The 14,802-nt window shown below is 58.8% G+C and overlaps 1 protein-coding gene across 8 annotated transcripts in view; it reads left to right on the forward strand.

Annotated features, from left to right (window-relative positions):
- The window catches only part of MPRIP (myosin phosphatase Rho interacting protein), an 82,791-nt gene that overhangs the window by 8,623 nt on the left and 59,366 nt on the right, over nucleotides 1–14,802 (forward strand). For all 8 annotated transcript variants that reach the window (XM_075165397.1, XM_075165398.1, XM_075165396.1 and 5 more), the window contains exons 2-3: nucleotides 3,161–3,238; nucleotides 5,416–5,481. In XM_075165397.1, the coding sequence (XP_075021498.1) occupies nucleotides 3,161–3,238; nucleotides 5,416–5,481 (144 nt within the window). The remainder of the gene's footprint in view (nucleotides 1–3,160; nucleotides 3,239–5,415; nucleotides 5,482–14,802) is intronic.

Genomic DNA, 14,802 nt, shown 5'->3' on the forward strand with positions numbered 1-14,802 from the left:
TAATTTATAACCCTTGTATTTAGACTTGTACCTCTCTGGGCATTTGCTTGGTTTTAGCAGTAGCTTGTTTTGGTTTGGCTTTAAAAAGCGCTGCTGCGTGTTCATCTGTTGGCGGGTGGAACCAGGCTGCCCACGCCGGCTGGCTCTAATTCATACCTTTCAGCTATTTTGGTTTCAATATCTGAAATTGGATGCTTCTACCGAAATAAGTATAGCCCACTGGTGCTTTTTTATGACGCTGGTAAAGAAATGACCGTGCTTTATGTTAAGGGCATGTATTTCAGGTGCTTGGTGCTTTATTTACGGTCAGTTGAGCCAAAATTGGAGTGGTTGAGGGCAAAATAAGGTCTGCAGGGCAGGCCTTCACGCCTGTAATGCTGGGTTAAGGCTGCTCGCTGCTGACCGTGGTGATGGTGTCCCCTGTTTGGGTTTGACGGTTACTTCATCCCCGGTGTGGCACTCGGACTTGCCTGCTGCCTGTCGCGCTGGGGGCTGCGTGGGGCTGGAGGCTGCTGGGGTGCAGTGGGGTGCTCGGGGCGGCGTGGGACAGTCCTGCCGGGAGGGGGCTGGAGGCTGCTGGGGTGCAGTGGGGTGCTCGGGGCGGCGTGGGACAGTCCTGCCGGGAGGGCTGCAGTGCTGTGGCTTGTGTCAGGGAGAGATTTTGCTGGGTTGAGCACTTGGCCGTGGCCAGGGGCTGTGCTGGGGCATGGAGGGGAAAATGGGGGGACGATGGAGGGCTGAGCCCTGCAAGCAGCTTGGCTGCCCATGGCATCGCCGCCGAGGGCTCCTCCTCCATCGCTGCCTTGGCGTGGTGGTGCCAAGCGTTGGGGATGCCGCGTCCTGCCTTCGGTGTCATCCTCTTCCTTGTTCCTGGGCGGTGGAGGCTACTCGCAATATCTTCTCAAGCACCGGAGCCGGTTGTTCAGGGCTCACCGCAAGTGCCTCTCCTGGCGGTTTGGGGACCCCCCTTCCCTGTCGCAGTGACCCGTTAAAGACGCTTCCCGGCTCTCGGGTGGGTCATCTTTAGTTATTTATTTGCAATTTTGCTTTCCCTCCTGTAAAACAGAAGAGAAATTTGGGAAAGGCCATTGCAAGCGGCCCTGCCCAAGCCACACGGGCGGACACGGCCACATTCCGGCACGGTGGGGAGCAGTGGGAGCCCCCGCTCCAAAGTCCTCCCCTCGCCTGGGCACGGATGCGTCACGGGCGCCTTTGGGTGGGGGCGCGGGGCGGGCTGCCGGCGGGGCGCGCCGGGGGAGTGGCGGAGCAGGGCTCACCCTGCCGGGCGCTGGCAGCGTGGGCGGCGCGGGGCCGGGCGCAGAGCGGGTGCCGCACCGGCTGGGGGGCGGCATGGGGGCCACGGGCGAGCAGGGCGCCAGCACCCAGGTGAGCAGGACGGGGGTGGCGGGGGGCGAGGGGCTCCTCGCCGAACCCGGGGAGGGCTGGGGGCTGCGGTGCTTGCGGGGTGCCCTTCTGTGCCAGCAAGACGCCCGGTGTGGGTGAGGCTCGTGCTGGTCGTGGGTGCAGGGGTGTCCCGGGAGGGAGGGAAGCGACTCCCCAAAATTGGATCCCACTCCCAGCACTCCACTTTCATCATTTTTAATCCCTTTTAAAGAGAGGGGGAAGGAAGGAAGGTCTCCTCAAATCATGTTTTCCCAGCTGCTGGGAGAGCAACACCTAGAGCTGATATGTCATGTTGGGGGGAGGGGGGAATAAGAGATTTTGTTATTTCTTTTCACTTTATAAACAGTAAAAGGGCTCCTCCGGCTTGTTTCCAGTTTGCTTACTCAGTGCTTCATGCATTTGACAGTTTTTGGTGCATAGGCAGTTTCTTCTATTGTTTGCAGGGATTTTTCCAGAGGGGAAACTTTTTTTTTTAAACATTACAAAACCACAGAAACTGGCAGGAGGAATCTAGGGGAGGTACCGAATTGGAAACGGTTTTAAGCGTTAAGGAGGGGAAAAAAAAAAAGAAAAATTAAAAAAAAAAAAAAGAAAAAAGGAAAGAATGAGAGCAACAAGATTAACCAAATAATTTCGAGAGGAGCTGGGACCGTGTGTCCTTGTCGCTGTGTGGCCGGGATGGGCTGGCGTTGGGCGTGCACAGATGTTTCATGGTGGAAAGCAGCGTCCCCGGACCGAGGGGCTCCTGAAGCTGGATCTGCCCTGGGTTTCCTCCCTCCTGGCCTGTGCCGGTACCTCCGCGGAGCCGCCTCGCCGGTGTGGCAATGCCTTGCCACTCTTGCACCAGGATTTGGCCCCAGCCCTTGCCAGGAATGGGGTTGGCTAATAGTTTGCAGCTTGACAGGCAGCAGGAGTGGTGCCCAAAGGACTTTGCGGGGGAGGACATCTCGGTGCCCATCCCACCTCTCGCCGTGGCGTGGGTCTGCTTCGCGCCGGCCACTTCTACGCCCAAACCACCGGTGGAAAGAGCCTGGATATTTTTTTTCCACTGATAAACAGCAGTGCTGTAAGGCTTTTCTTTCCGGGTATTCTTTCCCTTTCTCTTCCCGGCTGGCTGAATGAGCTGTTTTCCCTCCGCCTGGCTCTGACCTTCCTGCGTGCTCGGCCGCGGGCTGCTGGAAGCCGCTGGCGGGGAGGAGCGGGCTGGCAGGGGCCACCCCTGCGGGGAAACGGGTGTTGGATGTGCACGGCACGGGAAGCGGCTGTGAGCTGGAGAACTGCCAGCGCTGGGTAGCTTTTCCTCTCTTAATTAACAAAAGGAAAACATCGAGCTCTCCTTTGGAGTAGTTTTTGCTTTGGAGTAGAGGCACGCTGCCGATGGCGAGGGGAAGAGCTGTCGGCGAGGACGGGCTCTGCAGCTTGGCGGTACCCGGGAGGTTGGTGCTCTTGGCGTGATGCCATGCAGAAGCAACTGAGTTTGGTGTTTGTGGCTGGGGTTTTACCTCCTCCCGAGTCCTCGTCTCAGTCCCATTTGCACACAGTGTATATAACACCACGGGTTGCCATCAAGCATCGTGTTCCCTGCGCTGGCAGGGCTGAGTTTGCCTGTGTGCAGGAGCCCGAGCTCAGGCAGCCGCCTTCGCGCCGGGGGTGGTGCGGTTTCCTGCGGTCCCTGACCATCGATCTCCCGCGGTGCTGGTCCACGGTGAACCGGTTTCTTCTGTGCCTGACGTCTTTCTCTGCTGTTTCTTTGCAGGCCAAACCCATTTATGGCGGCTGGCTGCTGCTGGCCCCAGAAGGAACGGACTTTGACAACCCCGTCCATCGCTCCCGGGTAAGCAAAGCCGAGACACCCTCTCCCCGTGCTGCGGGAGGGGGATGGCAGGAGGAGCGGCGAGAGCCTGTCCCTGCCCACGGAGGCGGCTGCAGCCCCAGGAGTGCCGCAGGCATCTCCATGCACCCGTCCCCTTGTGCAAACCAGAAAGACGGGAGATGTTTCCTGCAGCAGGGCTCGAATGCCTTCTCTGGGATCCAAGGTCTCCCGCGCTGGGCAGCAGGCTGGGACACTGCAGGTGCTGGTCCATGCAGTTTTATTGCTTGCTGTTGTTGCTTTTTGATGCCTTGATGCTGCTCCGGTTGGGGTCTGGTTGGCCTGACACGTGCCACGCTGACGGGAAGGCTCTCAGGCCGGCAGGATTTGGGCTGTGCGGCTCTGAGCCATGCTGGGACCATCACCGAGGCACCCAGTTTCCCTTTGGAGCTTGGAAACAACTACTTTATTTTCTGCAGCTCATCATGGGCATGCTCAGAGCCCTGGAGGGAGGCTGCATCCCATCCCCTAATGCAGATACCCCTGTGTCAGGCAGGTCCTGCGGCAGGATGGGCTGAAAGGTGATTCCTGTTCGCTATAACCCTGCGGAGCTCTGAAGCCGAGTGCGTTGGCAGCAGAGACCTGCAGACAGAGCGGGACACGCTCAGCTCCTGCCCAGAGGAGTTTGCTCGTGCCTTGCAGAAACAGCAGCATCGTGTGGGGTCGGAGCATCCCCCACTTTCCTGCCCTGGGGGGTGTGAGGCCCAGAAGGACGTGGCCAGGCTGATGTCCTTTCACCGCTGGCTTGTGATGAGGACTCCCAGCCTGTCCCCAAGCTGCTCTTTCAGGGAACTTGCTGCTGAGGCCGCCAGGACAGGGCTGTTCTGTGCGTGGGAGGGATGGCAATGGTCCGTGAACCCTCTGTCATGCAGCCAAAATACTCTCAGAGCTGCTAGTAATGAAAAAATCTCTCCTGAGTGAACAAGAATTGGGTTCTGAGTTCAGCCTGGGGTATATGGGTCATTATTTGGAGTCACAGCTAGTTGCAGGCTTGCAGGCCCAACACTGTGGGGACGTGGGACTCGGGTACCCCCTGGAGCGGAGGCTGCCTGCTAAGCTGGGGCATGCGGAGGTCCACAGGGTCCTCGGTAGTTTTGCTTGTCCCTGAGCAGGTTGGACTTCGCCCGAAGGGCTGAGAAAAGTGAGATAAGAATTGCTGCACTGGGGCTATGAATCTAGGACCTTTTTTATTTCAGCCTGCTCAACCAGTTTTTGCTCTTGGCTGAAAACAACCTGGCACACACCAAAAAAAAAAAAGGCAGTTTTCCAGCCAGATCAGTTCTCCAATCTGGTTTGCTGTGCGGCTGCAGAAGCAGCAGTGCCGGCGCGGTGCCGAGGGAGGCAGGACCCGCCGAGGCAATGCAGCCACCATCCAAATCCAGCTGATGCACTGCTGGGGGGCATCTAGCGTGACGCTCTGTCACCCTGCAGCACTGGGTGCTGGAATAAACCACGCAGGATGAAGCTGAGGTTGGGAGCATGTGGTTGGGGGATCCTTCTGGTGTCCTGCAGGACTTGGGTCTCTTGGAAAGCAGTGGGCTTGTGGGTGTCCCTCAGGAGAGGAGTAGGAAAGTCCTGGTTCCAGCTTATAGCTGGAATCTTTTGTCTCTATTTTTGTCCTCTATATGGTTAAACCAGGCCAGCTTCGGGTCTGTCTGGATGCAGAGAGGAGCAGGGTGGAGAAGCAACCCCAAAACAGCCTCTTCTTGGGTGCCCACAAAGCCAGGCAGTAAATCTGCATTGAGCAATGTGGGCTGGTGTAAGCAGACCTCTGGCAGCGCCCTGCCGGGTGGCCTGGCAGGACCTTGCTTTGCAAAGCCCACGGCACCCCAAACAGCTGGGTTTGAGGCGTGAGGGGCTGAGCAGAAATACTTCTGCAACATTAATCACCCTTTAGGAACGGTCCCCGCAGTGCTGGGGGGGTCCCTCCTGCTTTTTTGGCAGCCGTGGTCTGGTGCTCAGTGAGACCTGGGCATGTGCCCTGTTGTCACGAGTGCCCTGTTGTCACGAGTCCCTTGCCACGAAGGGGTTTTGGTGCCTTTTCTCTGCCCCAGCTTTGTGGGGCGCAGCTCCGGTGCCCCCAGTGAGGACTGGGGGCTGGTGGGTGCTGCTGTGACCCGCCTTGCTGTCTTCTCTTGCAGAAATGGCAGCGTCGGTTCTTCATCCTCTACGAGCACGGGCTGCTGCGCTACGCCCTCGACGAGATGGTAAGTGCTGCCCGGCGGAGGCGCGCGGCCATGTTCAGGCTGTGGGGATCAGCCGGGGCCACCTCTGCTGCCCTCGGAGGAGCTTCTGGTGACGCTCCTGGTATGGCTTGGGGAGGTCTCTGCCAAACCGGTGAAGAGTTCTGCTCTCTGGGTTTGACTTAACTGCCAGGCTGGGTTGGCGTGGGAGCTTGGTGAACGGTCAGTGGAGGATGGTAGGTGTTTAGGAGGCGTGTGGGTCCCACCTGGCTTGGCCGTTGATCAGTTGCTGACAGATCCCGTACTGGTGGGGTCCCCAGGGTCCCCCCCACTCCTTTCTGCTCTGCCCTGTGCCAGCTGGGGTTTGGTGGCGGTGAATGGCCTCGGCAGTGCCTGGGAAGGAGGCCCTGCCCAGCGATGCCGGTGGAAAGTAGGTCAGCTGGAACGCCTTCCCACTGCTCGCCTGCTCCGGAGCCACGGCACGCCGCCGGCGCTGCTCCCCTCGGTAAAACAGAGCGGGGAGACGAAAAGAAGGGAAACCCGTCCGCTGCGAGCTGTGAAGTAGGGCTGATGAGCCCAGCGGGGTCAGCGCTGCCGTGACCGCTCGGGGCTGCTGATTTATCCTCCCGGCTACAGCAAGCCTGTGGGAGGGTGCCCAAGGTTGAGTGTGCTGGCACGGCACGGCGTGGCACGGCACGGCGGGCGCCCGCGTGCTGGGATCCGCCTGGGCGGGAGGCTCACGAAGCCGAGCGCACCGGGATGCGGGGCAGCGTATGTGCACACGTGTGGAGCTGGGACGTGCGGGGACACGCGAGGACCTGCGTCTGCGGCGGGGAGGCTCCCTGCGAGGGCGGCGTGCCTTGGTCCTCCGCCGATGCCTCCTGCCAGGGCACTGTGGCATGGGGAGGCAAGGCAAGACAGTGAGCGTTGCTCGGGTTTCATGTCTTGTTTGTTTGTATTTTTTCTTGGGGTTGATCTAAGTGCCCTAAATAATTTAAATGTCTCGGCTAGGAGTGGTGGAAGCTTTCAATACGTTTTTAGTATCTCAGAAACCTGGCTCTGCTCTGGAATGATGTTTCATGTCCTGCAGCGACAGGAGAGCGGTGTGCGGCTGGCTGGGGTGCGGAGATGCCCTGATCCAAGGAGAGGTAGAAGGACATTGGGAAACATGATTTTTTTTTTTTTTTTTTTTTTTTTTCTTCGGCTTTGCATCCCGGAGATATTGACCTGCCCCAGGCACTGCTGCCTCTGGGCAGGAGCAGATGGGCAGTGCCCCAGCCCCGTGCCCTGCTCTCCAGACCTCATGGCACCGCTCGCCTTCCCCAGGCAGCCCCGTGCTGTGGGGAACTGTTGCCGGAGAGCACGCAGAGGATGGGGGAAGCATCCCGCAGTTCTCCAGGCATTTCTTGGGCTTTTTCCCGTTGAGAAGTGTAAAAGGGGAAAAAAACCCAAACAAAGGGAGCATGCATATGTGCAGCATGGGTTGACCCATGGTGGTCCCAGGTAGGACCCCCTCCTGGGTCCCTGCACCCCTCCAGCCCTGCGTGCCCTGTGGGGTGGCTCTGACCCAGCAAGAGCACTGCCGGGATGGGGCACTGGGACTCGCGGCTGCCGTGGCCCTTTGTGGTGCAATGGGTCCGCAGGAGGAAGGCAGGAGGGCTCGGTCCGGCCTCGCCATGGCCATAGATGGAGGAGATGGTTGCGGCTCCCTCCTCCCCATTGGGGTCTGACACGTGGTGTAAAAATACCCTCCTGACCATTCTGCAGAGCTCATTGTGGCGTGGGATCCATGCTGCTGCTTGCACCGGCTCTGCTAAAGGTGTCACCTGGCCATACTGGGCACAGCCCATGGCACCAGAGCATCCCCTGCCGCGCTGGCCGGGCTGGGGTAGCAGGAAAAGCCCCCGAGCAGGAAGAAATGGGGGGTTTTGTTGCTGCTCAGCCCATGCAGGAGCAGGGCCAGGGGGCTGAGGAAGGACAGACAGGGCCCATCTTCTTCCACATGTGGGAACGTGTCCTGTGGTGTGTCCTCCGCTTGACCTTGGGGGAAGTTGTTTTTCTGCCAAACCGCCAGTCCCTGACCCTTCTGCATCGCGCGACCGGGGCCCCCCTCCCGCAGCCCGCCGTGCCCCCGCACAGTCCTGCCCTCGCCCTGTTGCCTGCGGCAGGGCCCGGCTCGCTCCCTGCGGGGAGGCTGTGTTTACAGCAGGTCGGGCAACTCCCACACAGCTTTTCTGCCGGTCCCCGGGGGTAACCCGTGCCCATTGCAGCGCAGGTTTCTCTTCCAGCAGGACCCTGCTCCCAGTACCACCAAGCTCCCAGCAAGCCCCCTTATGTCAGAGCCAAGTGCCCACGCAGGTGTTAGCCCTCGGCTGGCCTGCACGAGGAGGGGGGGGACGGGTGGGTGTGTTGAGCACATCGGGGCTCAGCTGCGGTGCAGCTTTCCTGCCCGGGCAGGACCAGAGCATTGCTCAGAGGGTGCCACGGCTCCGGTGGGTTTGGGACCCACTGCCACCATCCCGCAGCATCAGGCTGTGATGGCTGAGTGTTGGGGGGGTCACTGGAGGGGACTGGTGGCACTCAGGTCAGGCTGTCAGCACGTCCCCATGGGGGACGTGAGGACCCAGCCCTCTGCCCACCACACCTCGGGCATTGCTGGCTGGGGTTGCTGGGGGACGCTGGTTTCTCCCCCGAGGTGCTCGCCTGCTCCCTGCCTGCGGCTCTCCACCCCTCCGGCTGTGCCAGCTCCTTCCCATGTCCCCACCACCTCCGCGGGCCAGGGAGGGGTAACGGAGCTGGGGCCTCGCCCGGGAGGTGCCTCTCCCATGCACAGTGGGGATGCTGTTTTTTGCATGGGGGATCCACTTTGCAGCCCATGCAGGGACAATCTATTCCCAGTGTGCCCCAGTTGCCCCACACCGGGAGCCGGGTTGGGGTCCCACAGGGGTCTCGGCGCGGGGGCGGCCTCCGCAGCGTGCCGGGAGCCGGGCGGCAGCTGGCTGGAGACCTCCCAGGCAGTTGCAAGCGGGGATTGAATTGCTCTGCCTTGAACCTGTTAGACATTAATTTTGTGGGTTTGGCAATTTCTGCTCTTACTAAAAGCGGGAGGGGAGGGGGGGTGGGCTGGCAATGGCGGCAGAGACGCTCCCGTGCCTGCCCGGGGAGACCCCGCATCTTGCTCCCGGGAGGTTGGAGAGCAGTGGGGTGTGGAGGGACGGCTTGAAGCCCAGCCATGAGCTGGGGAGACCTCGGGGGGTCCCCAAAGACGATGGTGCTGTGGTACGCAGAGGCCATGGAACGGGGCAGCCTTGGGCACAGGAGTCTTTTGCTGTGGGGTGGATCAAGTTTGGTGTTGGATCGGAGCATTTTGGGCACACAAATCCTGTAGCAGAAGGTAGGATAAGTGGGCACCAGCTGCCTCGCTGGCATCCAGTCCCCTTCTGAGACCTGCCCCGGTGTCCCCGAGCTGATCCCGAGTCTGTGCTCCTGCTCGGCCGCTTTCTTTCTGTATGTCCGTGCTTCCATCTGTCCGTCCTTTCTCTGCCATATTTTCACTCTGAAAACCCAAACCAGTTCTGCACGATGGGGAGGACGTGCGCAGGCTATGGACCTCCATCCCCTCGGACCCAGGCTCAGCCGCCAGACTCGCTCCCTGGGGTCTCCCTCTCTGACACTGGGTGCCATTGCTGCCAGCAGCCCCAGCCTCGTGCCGGCGCCCAGAGCCTGCCTGGCCGCTGGGAATGCCAAGCGGAGCGCATCCCCTTCCCCTCCGCGGGGAGCGTGCCAGCAGCCGTTCCCGGCTCTGCCGAGCCCTGGCTAAGCCGAGCCTGCTCAGACGTGCAGAAATTCCTCCCTCCCAGCCGCGGGTGGATGCGAAGGTTGTGTGATCGCTCGGGGTTGCCTTCCCATGCCGAACCGCCGCGATTACCCCTCGGTGCTGGCTTGCTCCTGCCATTTGATAAACCTTGTGCAGGGGCTGATGTTCGTGCAGGGGCTGATGTTCGTGCAGGGGCTGATGTTTCTCTCCTACTGGAGGATGGCGAAACGGCTCTTACATTGAGTTGAGGGAAGGCAGGAAAGAGGGTGACAGGGAGCTGGGGACAGGCTTGGGGACAAGCCGCTGCGTTGCGAGTGTCTGAGGATGTTTGCCCCCGTGTGCTCCCCGGTCCTGTGGCACTTCCTTGGTTTTCCATACATTCCCTGCTTCTCCATTGCACGGAGTGCGAGACTAAAGCCTGCCAAAAAACCTAAGACTTGTTTTGGAGGTGGAAGAGTCACCCAAAGAGCTTAGACCTTTGGTACTTCAGGGTATTGGAAACTAGAGAGGATAAAGTCCTCAGCCTGTGGGCAAAGAGCCCTGCCCGGGCTGGGAGGGATCGCGCTCAGTCACTCGGGGGGACGAGGGGGGACCGGTGAGTGAAACCTCCCCAGCGGCTGCATCCCGGCACGCTCCGTCCAGGGGGAGATGCCCAAACTGGTGCTGGCGGCTGCACCCTCTGACGTTGCCTCACGCTGTGCAAGGTCTCAGTTCTCCTGGTAAAACACCCTGCGGTCCCCAGCGAAACCACTGCTGCTGCTGCAGTGGGAGAGCAGCCCAGCACTGCGGTGCCAGGGCGGTTCGGGAGGTTTTGGTTGAGATATGGGAGCTGCCACAAAAATAGTGCTGGGACAAGGGGATGGAGCCAGAGAGTGGCAAGTGCAGAGCATTTGCCTTCTTTTGTTTTGATTGCTGCGAGGTCATATAATTAGCGGCCGAGGTCTCTATAAATAGAGCCCTGCTGCGTGGGAACGAAGCGGAGAGGCAGTGGGTGCGCAGGAGGGGTTTTGCAGGGATGGAGGGGGCTGTCCTGGCCCGCCCTGGACCCGCAGGTGAGCAATGGCCTCAGCCTTGCCTGGGGACGGATCCAGCCCCATGGCTAGAGCAGGTCAGAGAAGAGGCTCTGGATCTCCAGCCCAGTTTCTTAATGACTCATTACGTGTCCATGGTCCAGGTCTAGTCTGTGTGCCTCTGTTTACCCCTCTGCCACTTCCCTTGGGTTAGGATTTATACTAGGTTGGCATTTGTGCCAGTGCTTTGCCCCCAGCAAGGGCAGAGGGGCAGCTCCATCCTCCCTGGGGATATTATCCCATCACACCAGGCCTCTTTTTGGTGGCTGCCTGAGACTATTAATTTGTTTTTTTTTTCTTTGCGGATATGCTGGTTTGAAAGCAGGGCAAAATTCAGGCTCGCCTGGGAGCATCTCAGACTCGCTGGTGTTGTGGATAACTAACACCAAGGTGCGAGCATCTTCTGGATGGGCTTTCCCAGCTCCCCCGCGGGGGATCAGGAGGAGCATCCCTGGGCATGACGTGTCCTTCTCCCAGCAAAATGGTCTTGCTCCATATCTGGGGCCTTCCAGCGTGGTGGGGCAAAGCGTGGGGATGGGCTGTGAGCCCTGCCTCCACCATACCCCATATTTGCTGAAGTCAAGTTGCTTTTTAAAATTGGGGGGGGGTGGGGGGGTCTAAGAGGACCTTAAACCAGCACTCAGCCGCCTCGCTGCCAGAGTTCGCTCATGCGTATGGGGTTGGGTGGTTGCATCCTCCCCAGCAGCGTTGCAGAGCCCTGCCCGGGCTCGCAGCACGGTATTCCTGCTCCTAAGTCAGGAAATCGGGCGGGTTGTGATAGCGTTAACCTCGGTGCGATGGAGCAGACATCCCTGCTCCAGCCCGCGATGGCTGGGAGGGAGGTCAGGAGGAAGCCGGGAGGTGATGGGACCGGGGCGGGATGAAGAGCGAGGCCAGCCCGGCGTCTGGCAATGGTTAGGGGAGCACCGGGACCCCTGGACCGGGTGTATAAATAGAAGAAGAGAGGCCAGCTCGGAGGTGGGAGGTCTGGCACCGCGCAGAGGGCTGCCGAGTCACATCTGGAGCCCCGCACGGCCCCAGGCCCCGCTCCCGTCCGGGGAAACCTGAGGAATTGATCAATGGGTAAAAAAGGAGAACGGTGTAAGCATCGGTGGCTGCTGGTAGGGGATCGGAGGGAGGGAGGGATGCGTGTCTGCCAATGCTGTGATGTGCAGATGCGTGTAATTATTATTTCCTAATCAACCCCGCTCCAAAACTCTCTTTATTCGGAAGAAAGGGGCATTTTAAAACGTCACCGTCAGCAGAGCTGCGCCGTGTTAATTTTCATCGTAGTTCCCTCCTTTGTCATCTATATTGTTTCAAGAAGCCAAGAATCTGTGCATGTGTTTTTTTTCCTCCTTTTCAGATCAAAGCAGTTTACTTCAGTCTTGGCACAGAATGGAAATTCATTGGCAGGGATTAAAAACGAACCTTAAACATCCTGGCCTCTCTGTCCTTACTTTTTCCACACGTTTCGCCATTTAAGCGTTTCCAAGCTCTCCCTGCCCCCTCCTCCGCGGGAGCACCAGGCTTTACAGACCCCTGTTCCCTCGTCCCCGGCGTTTTCCCCCACGGATGCAATTTTGCCAGTGCCTCTGTTCACCAGATCTTCAAGACTTTCAGTTTCTATTTAGCATAAAAAGCTTTTGGCCTGAATCAAAGCGTGTTTCAAATTTAAAGCAAGCTGAAAGAGAAAGGGCTGGAGGGGAGCGGCTGTGCGAGGCTCGGATGGCGGCAGGGACCCCCACCCCAGATTTTATCCAGGGTGCGGGTCTGACTTGGTCTTGCAGCGGGAGGACTTTCTTCCCGGCTCCTCCGGTTTTCGATTCGACCCCAACAGAGGGGGAAGGCGACCCCTTGCACGGCTGCATCCTGCGATGGTCCGGAGGTGGTTTGTCACCTCGGCCAACGCTGGTGATAGTGCCCTGCCAGTCCCACGGGTTTATGCAATGTGGGGGGGAAATGGCTCCATGCAGGAGCTCCTGGATTCACGGTCGTGGCATGGGTGGGAAATCATCCAGGATGTGAACCGGCTGGGGTGGGAGTGATGGGCAGCGGTGGGCAGCAGAGACGGGGAAATAACCGGTTTGGTGGGGTGGAAGATGATCTGTGGGGAGGTTTCAGCTGGGATGTTTAGTGCATATCTCAAGATGCAGTAGAAATGTTGGGAATAATTGGGGAGCAGCGATCCTTTCTGCTCCAGGAGAGGGACACCTGAAGTCAGGGTGCAAGGGAGAGGGGACAAAGCACATCCTAGTGATTGCTCTACAGGAGATGTAGAGACAGCACAAGTGCTGGTGGTTCCCAACAGAGCTCGGAGGTCTTTGATGGATTTGTTGTGTTTAATTTTCAATACTGCTTTCGGGGAAGAAAATCCATGAACCTACAGCGAGCCCTGTGAACCTGTTCCCCGGGACATTGCAGCCTTGAAGGTGTTGGGAGGATATGCAGATCTTAATTCGTGGTCTTTCTAATATTGATGTCTTGCTTGATGCTGATCCAGTGTCGTTTTGTTTACTGGAGTTGGGTGTGAGGATCCCATAACGGTGGCTTCAGGGGGTTCATGTCTTTCCTTTTCTCTCCGCTCGAAGTGTCCAGCCCCAGTCGCTGCTGGAGGTGGGTCCTGCTTTCAAGACACCTGTGGGCACCTCCAAAAACTCTTCCCTACCCTCTTCTATTTTACCTCTTTCAGTTTGATTTAGTGTGTTGTTTTGGGAAGTAAAACGCCTGAGCTGCAGAAGGGCACTTTGTGGGGGCCGAGAGAACAGGGAACGGGGAAGGGCTCCTCTAGGGATGGCTCCAACACCAGCCCCGGCACTGAGGTCCACGGCCAGGGACCATCGCTGGGGCCCCTGAAGTGCCTGGGTTTACTGTGAGCTTAGGTGGATCAAGCTGGCTGTTTCTGTTCACGTCTTCTCGAGCGTGGATGGAGGACACTGACACCCACGTCCAAGCCCCCCGAGAAGGGCGTTTGGTGCCTGCAGGACCCACACGGGAGAGGCCCCGGTGTGACGCAGTCCGTGGTGGGAGGTTTGGGAGTTAACAGAAGGCGAGAGGATGAAAGCGGAGTTGGGAGAGCTCGATGCAGCCAGCGACCTCCTAATGAACGAGCAGCTTTGATGACCTGGCCCAGGTGCTTCCTTCCTGGAAACAACACAGCCCCTATTGTCTTCTGCGGGGCGAGCTGCAAAGCTGGAATTGCTCTTAGCTGAGCAATGAGAACAGGTTCAAGTGGCTCTGTCCTTTCTGCTTTTTCCCTACTCCTCCGTCTCTTGAGACCTAGCAAAGACGTCTGTGTAGAAGGCGTGTGCAAGAGCAGTGAGGGAAACGAGCTGGATTTTAAATTGCATTCATCTAGTTTATGGGAGGCAGGGTGATACAGGCGCTTGCAGCAGCTGGAGTTTCTTCTCTGTGATTTCTGGAAACCTGGTTGCGGGCTCTCAGTGAAAGAAAAATCGTGATCCGCTGTAGAATGTTAAGGCAGAAATCAAACTCGCTTCTAATGGCATTTAGCAGTGAAGATGTCAGAGCTGGTGGTGAAATGACACAGCTAATTGCCAAGCGCACGATTACCCTCACGCGAGCCCTTTGGGCCCCGGCTGGCGTTCCCACCCTCCGCGCGGTGGCCTCGGACCTGCCTTTCCTCTGCATGCCCCCGCGCTGTAAATGTCTAACAAAACACAGCGCTCCAGCAACGGCCCCAGTACCGCAGCAGCGAGCGACAGATGGTAGCACTGGTATTTACTACGGACAGTTGCTCCAGTTGCTTTTTCCTTTTTTTCCCTTTTTTTTTTTTTATTTTTCTTTCTGGCAGAGCGGTTGAAAGGAAGGCAGTGGGAGCTCTGCTGTAGTCCCTGCGGGCAGCTGAGGAAGGGGCTGCAGCGGTGGGTGCCTTCGGTGGGTGCCTGATCCCAGCTCTCTGCAAGCTAGGGCAGTGCTGGGCTCCCGAGCATCCCGCGGTCCCTGGGTGGCCGTGCCTGTCCGCTGAGACACGAATGACCAACCCACCCAAGGAATCAAGAAACCCACAATTTTTGTGCCCCACTGTTGCTTGGTGCCGGGGAGGGGGTGTGAAACGAGCTGCCTGCGGCACGGCCCCGTACCTGCCAGCTGCACCGCGTGGCGGTGGGGACGGGGTTGGTTTTAATTCTTTCCAGCCCTGTCGCGGGCCACCGGCTGAGGTCAGCGAGGACCACCAGTGGGCTGTGGGCGACGGGTTCGGTAACGCTGGGCAATAGCATCCCTTTTCCTGTTGCGTAAAGGAATCCCTAGAATAAGTGGCATCCCGGTGGCTGGCACATCCCTGTTCCCGCCGAAGGTCCCATCTCTGCCGGGTGGCGCGGGGTATCGTGGCCTCGCCCGGTGGGATTCGGTGCTGCAAAACCCTCGGTGACAGCTCGGAGAGGAGGACGAGGACGTGAATTGAACAGGGCAACAAAGCTGCTCCAAAAATCAAAG

This window comes from Calonectris borealis, chromosome 16, assembly GCF_964195595.1.
Source record: "Calonectris borealis chromosome 16, bCalBor7.hap1.2, whole genome shotgun sequence".
In the NCBI taxonomy this organism is placed as follows: Eukaryota; Metazoa; Chordata; class Aves; order Procellariiformes; family Procellariidae; genus Calonectris; species Calonectris borealis.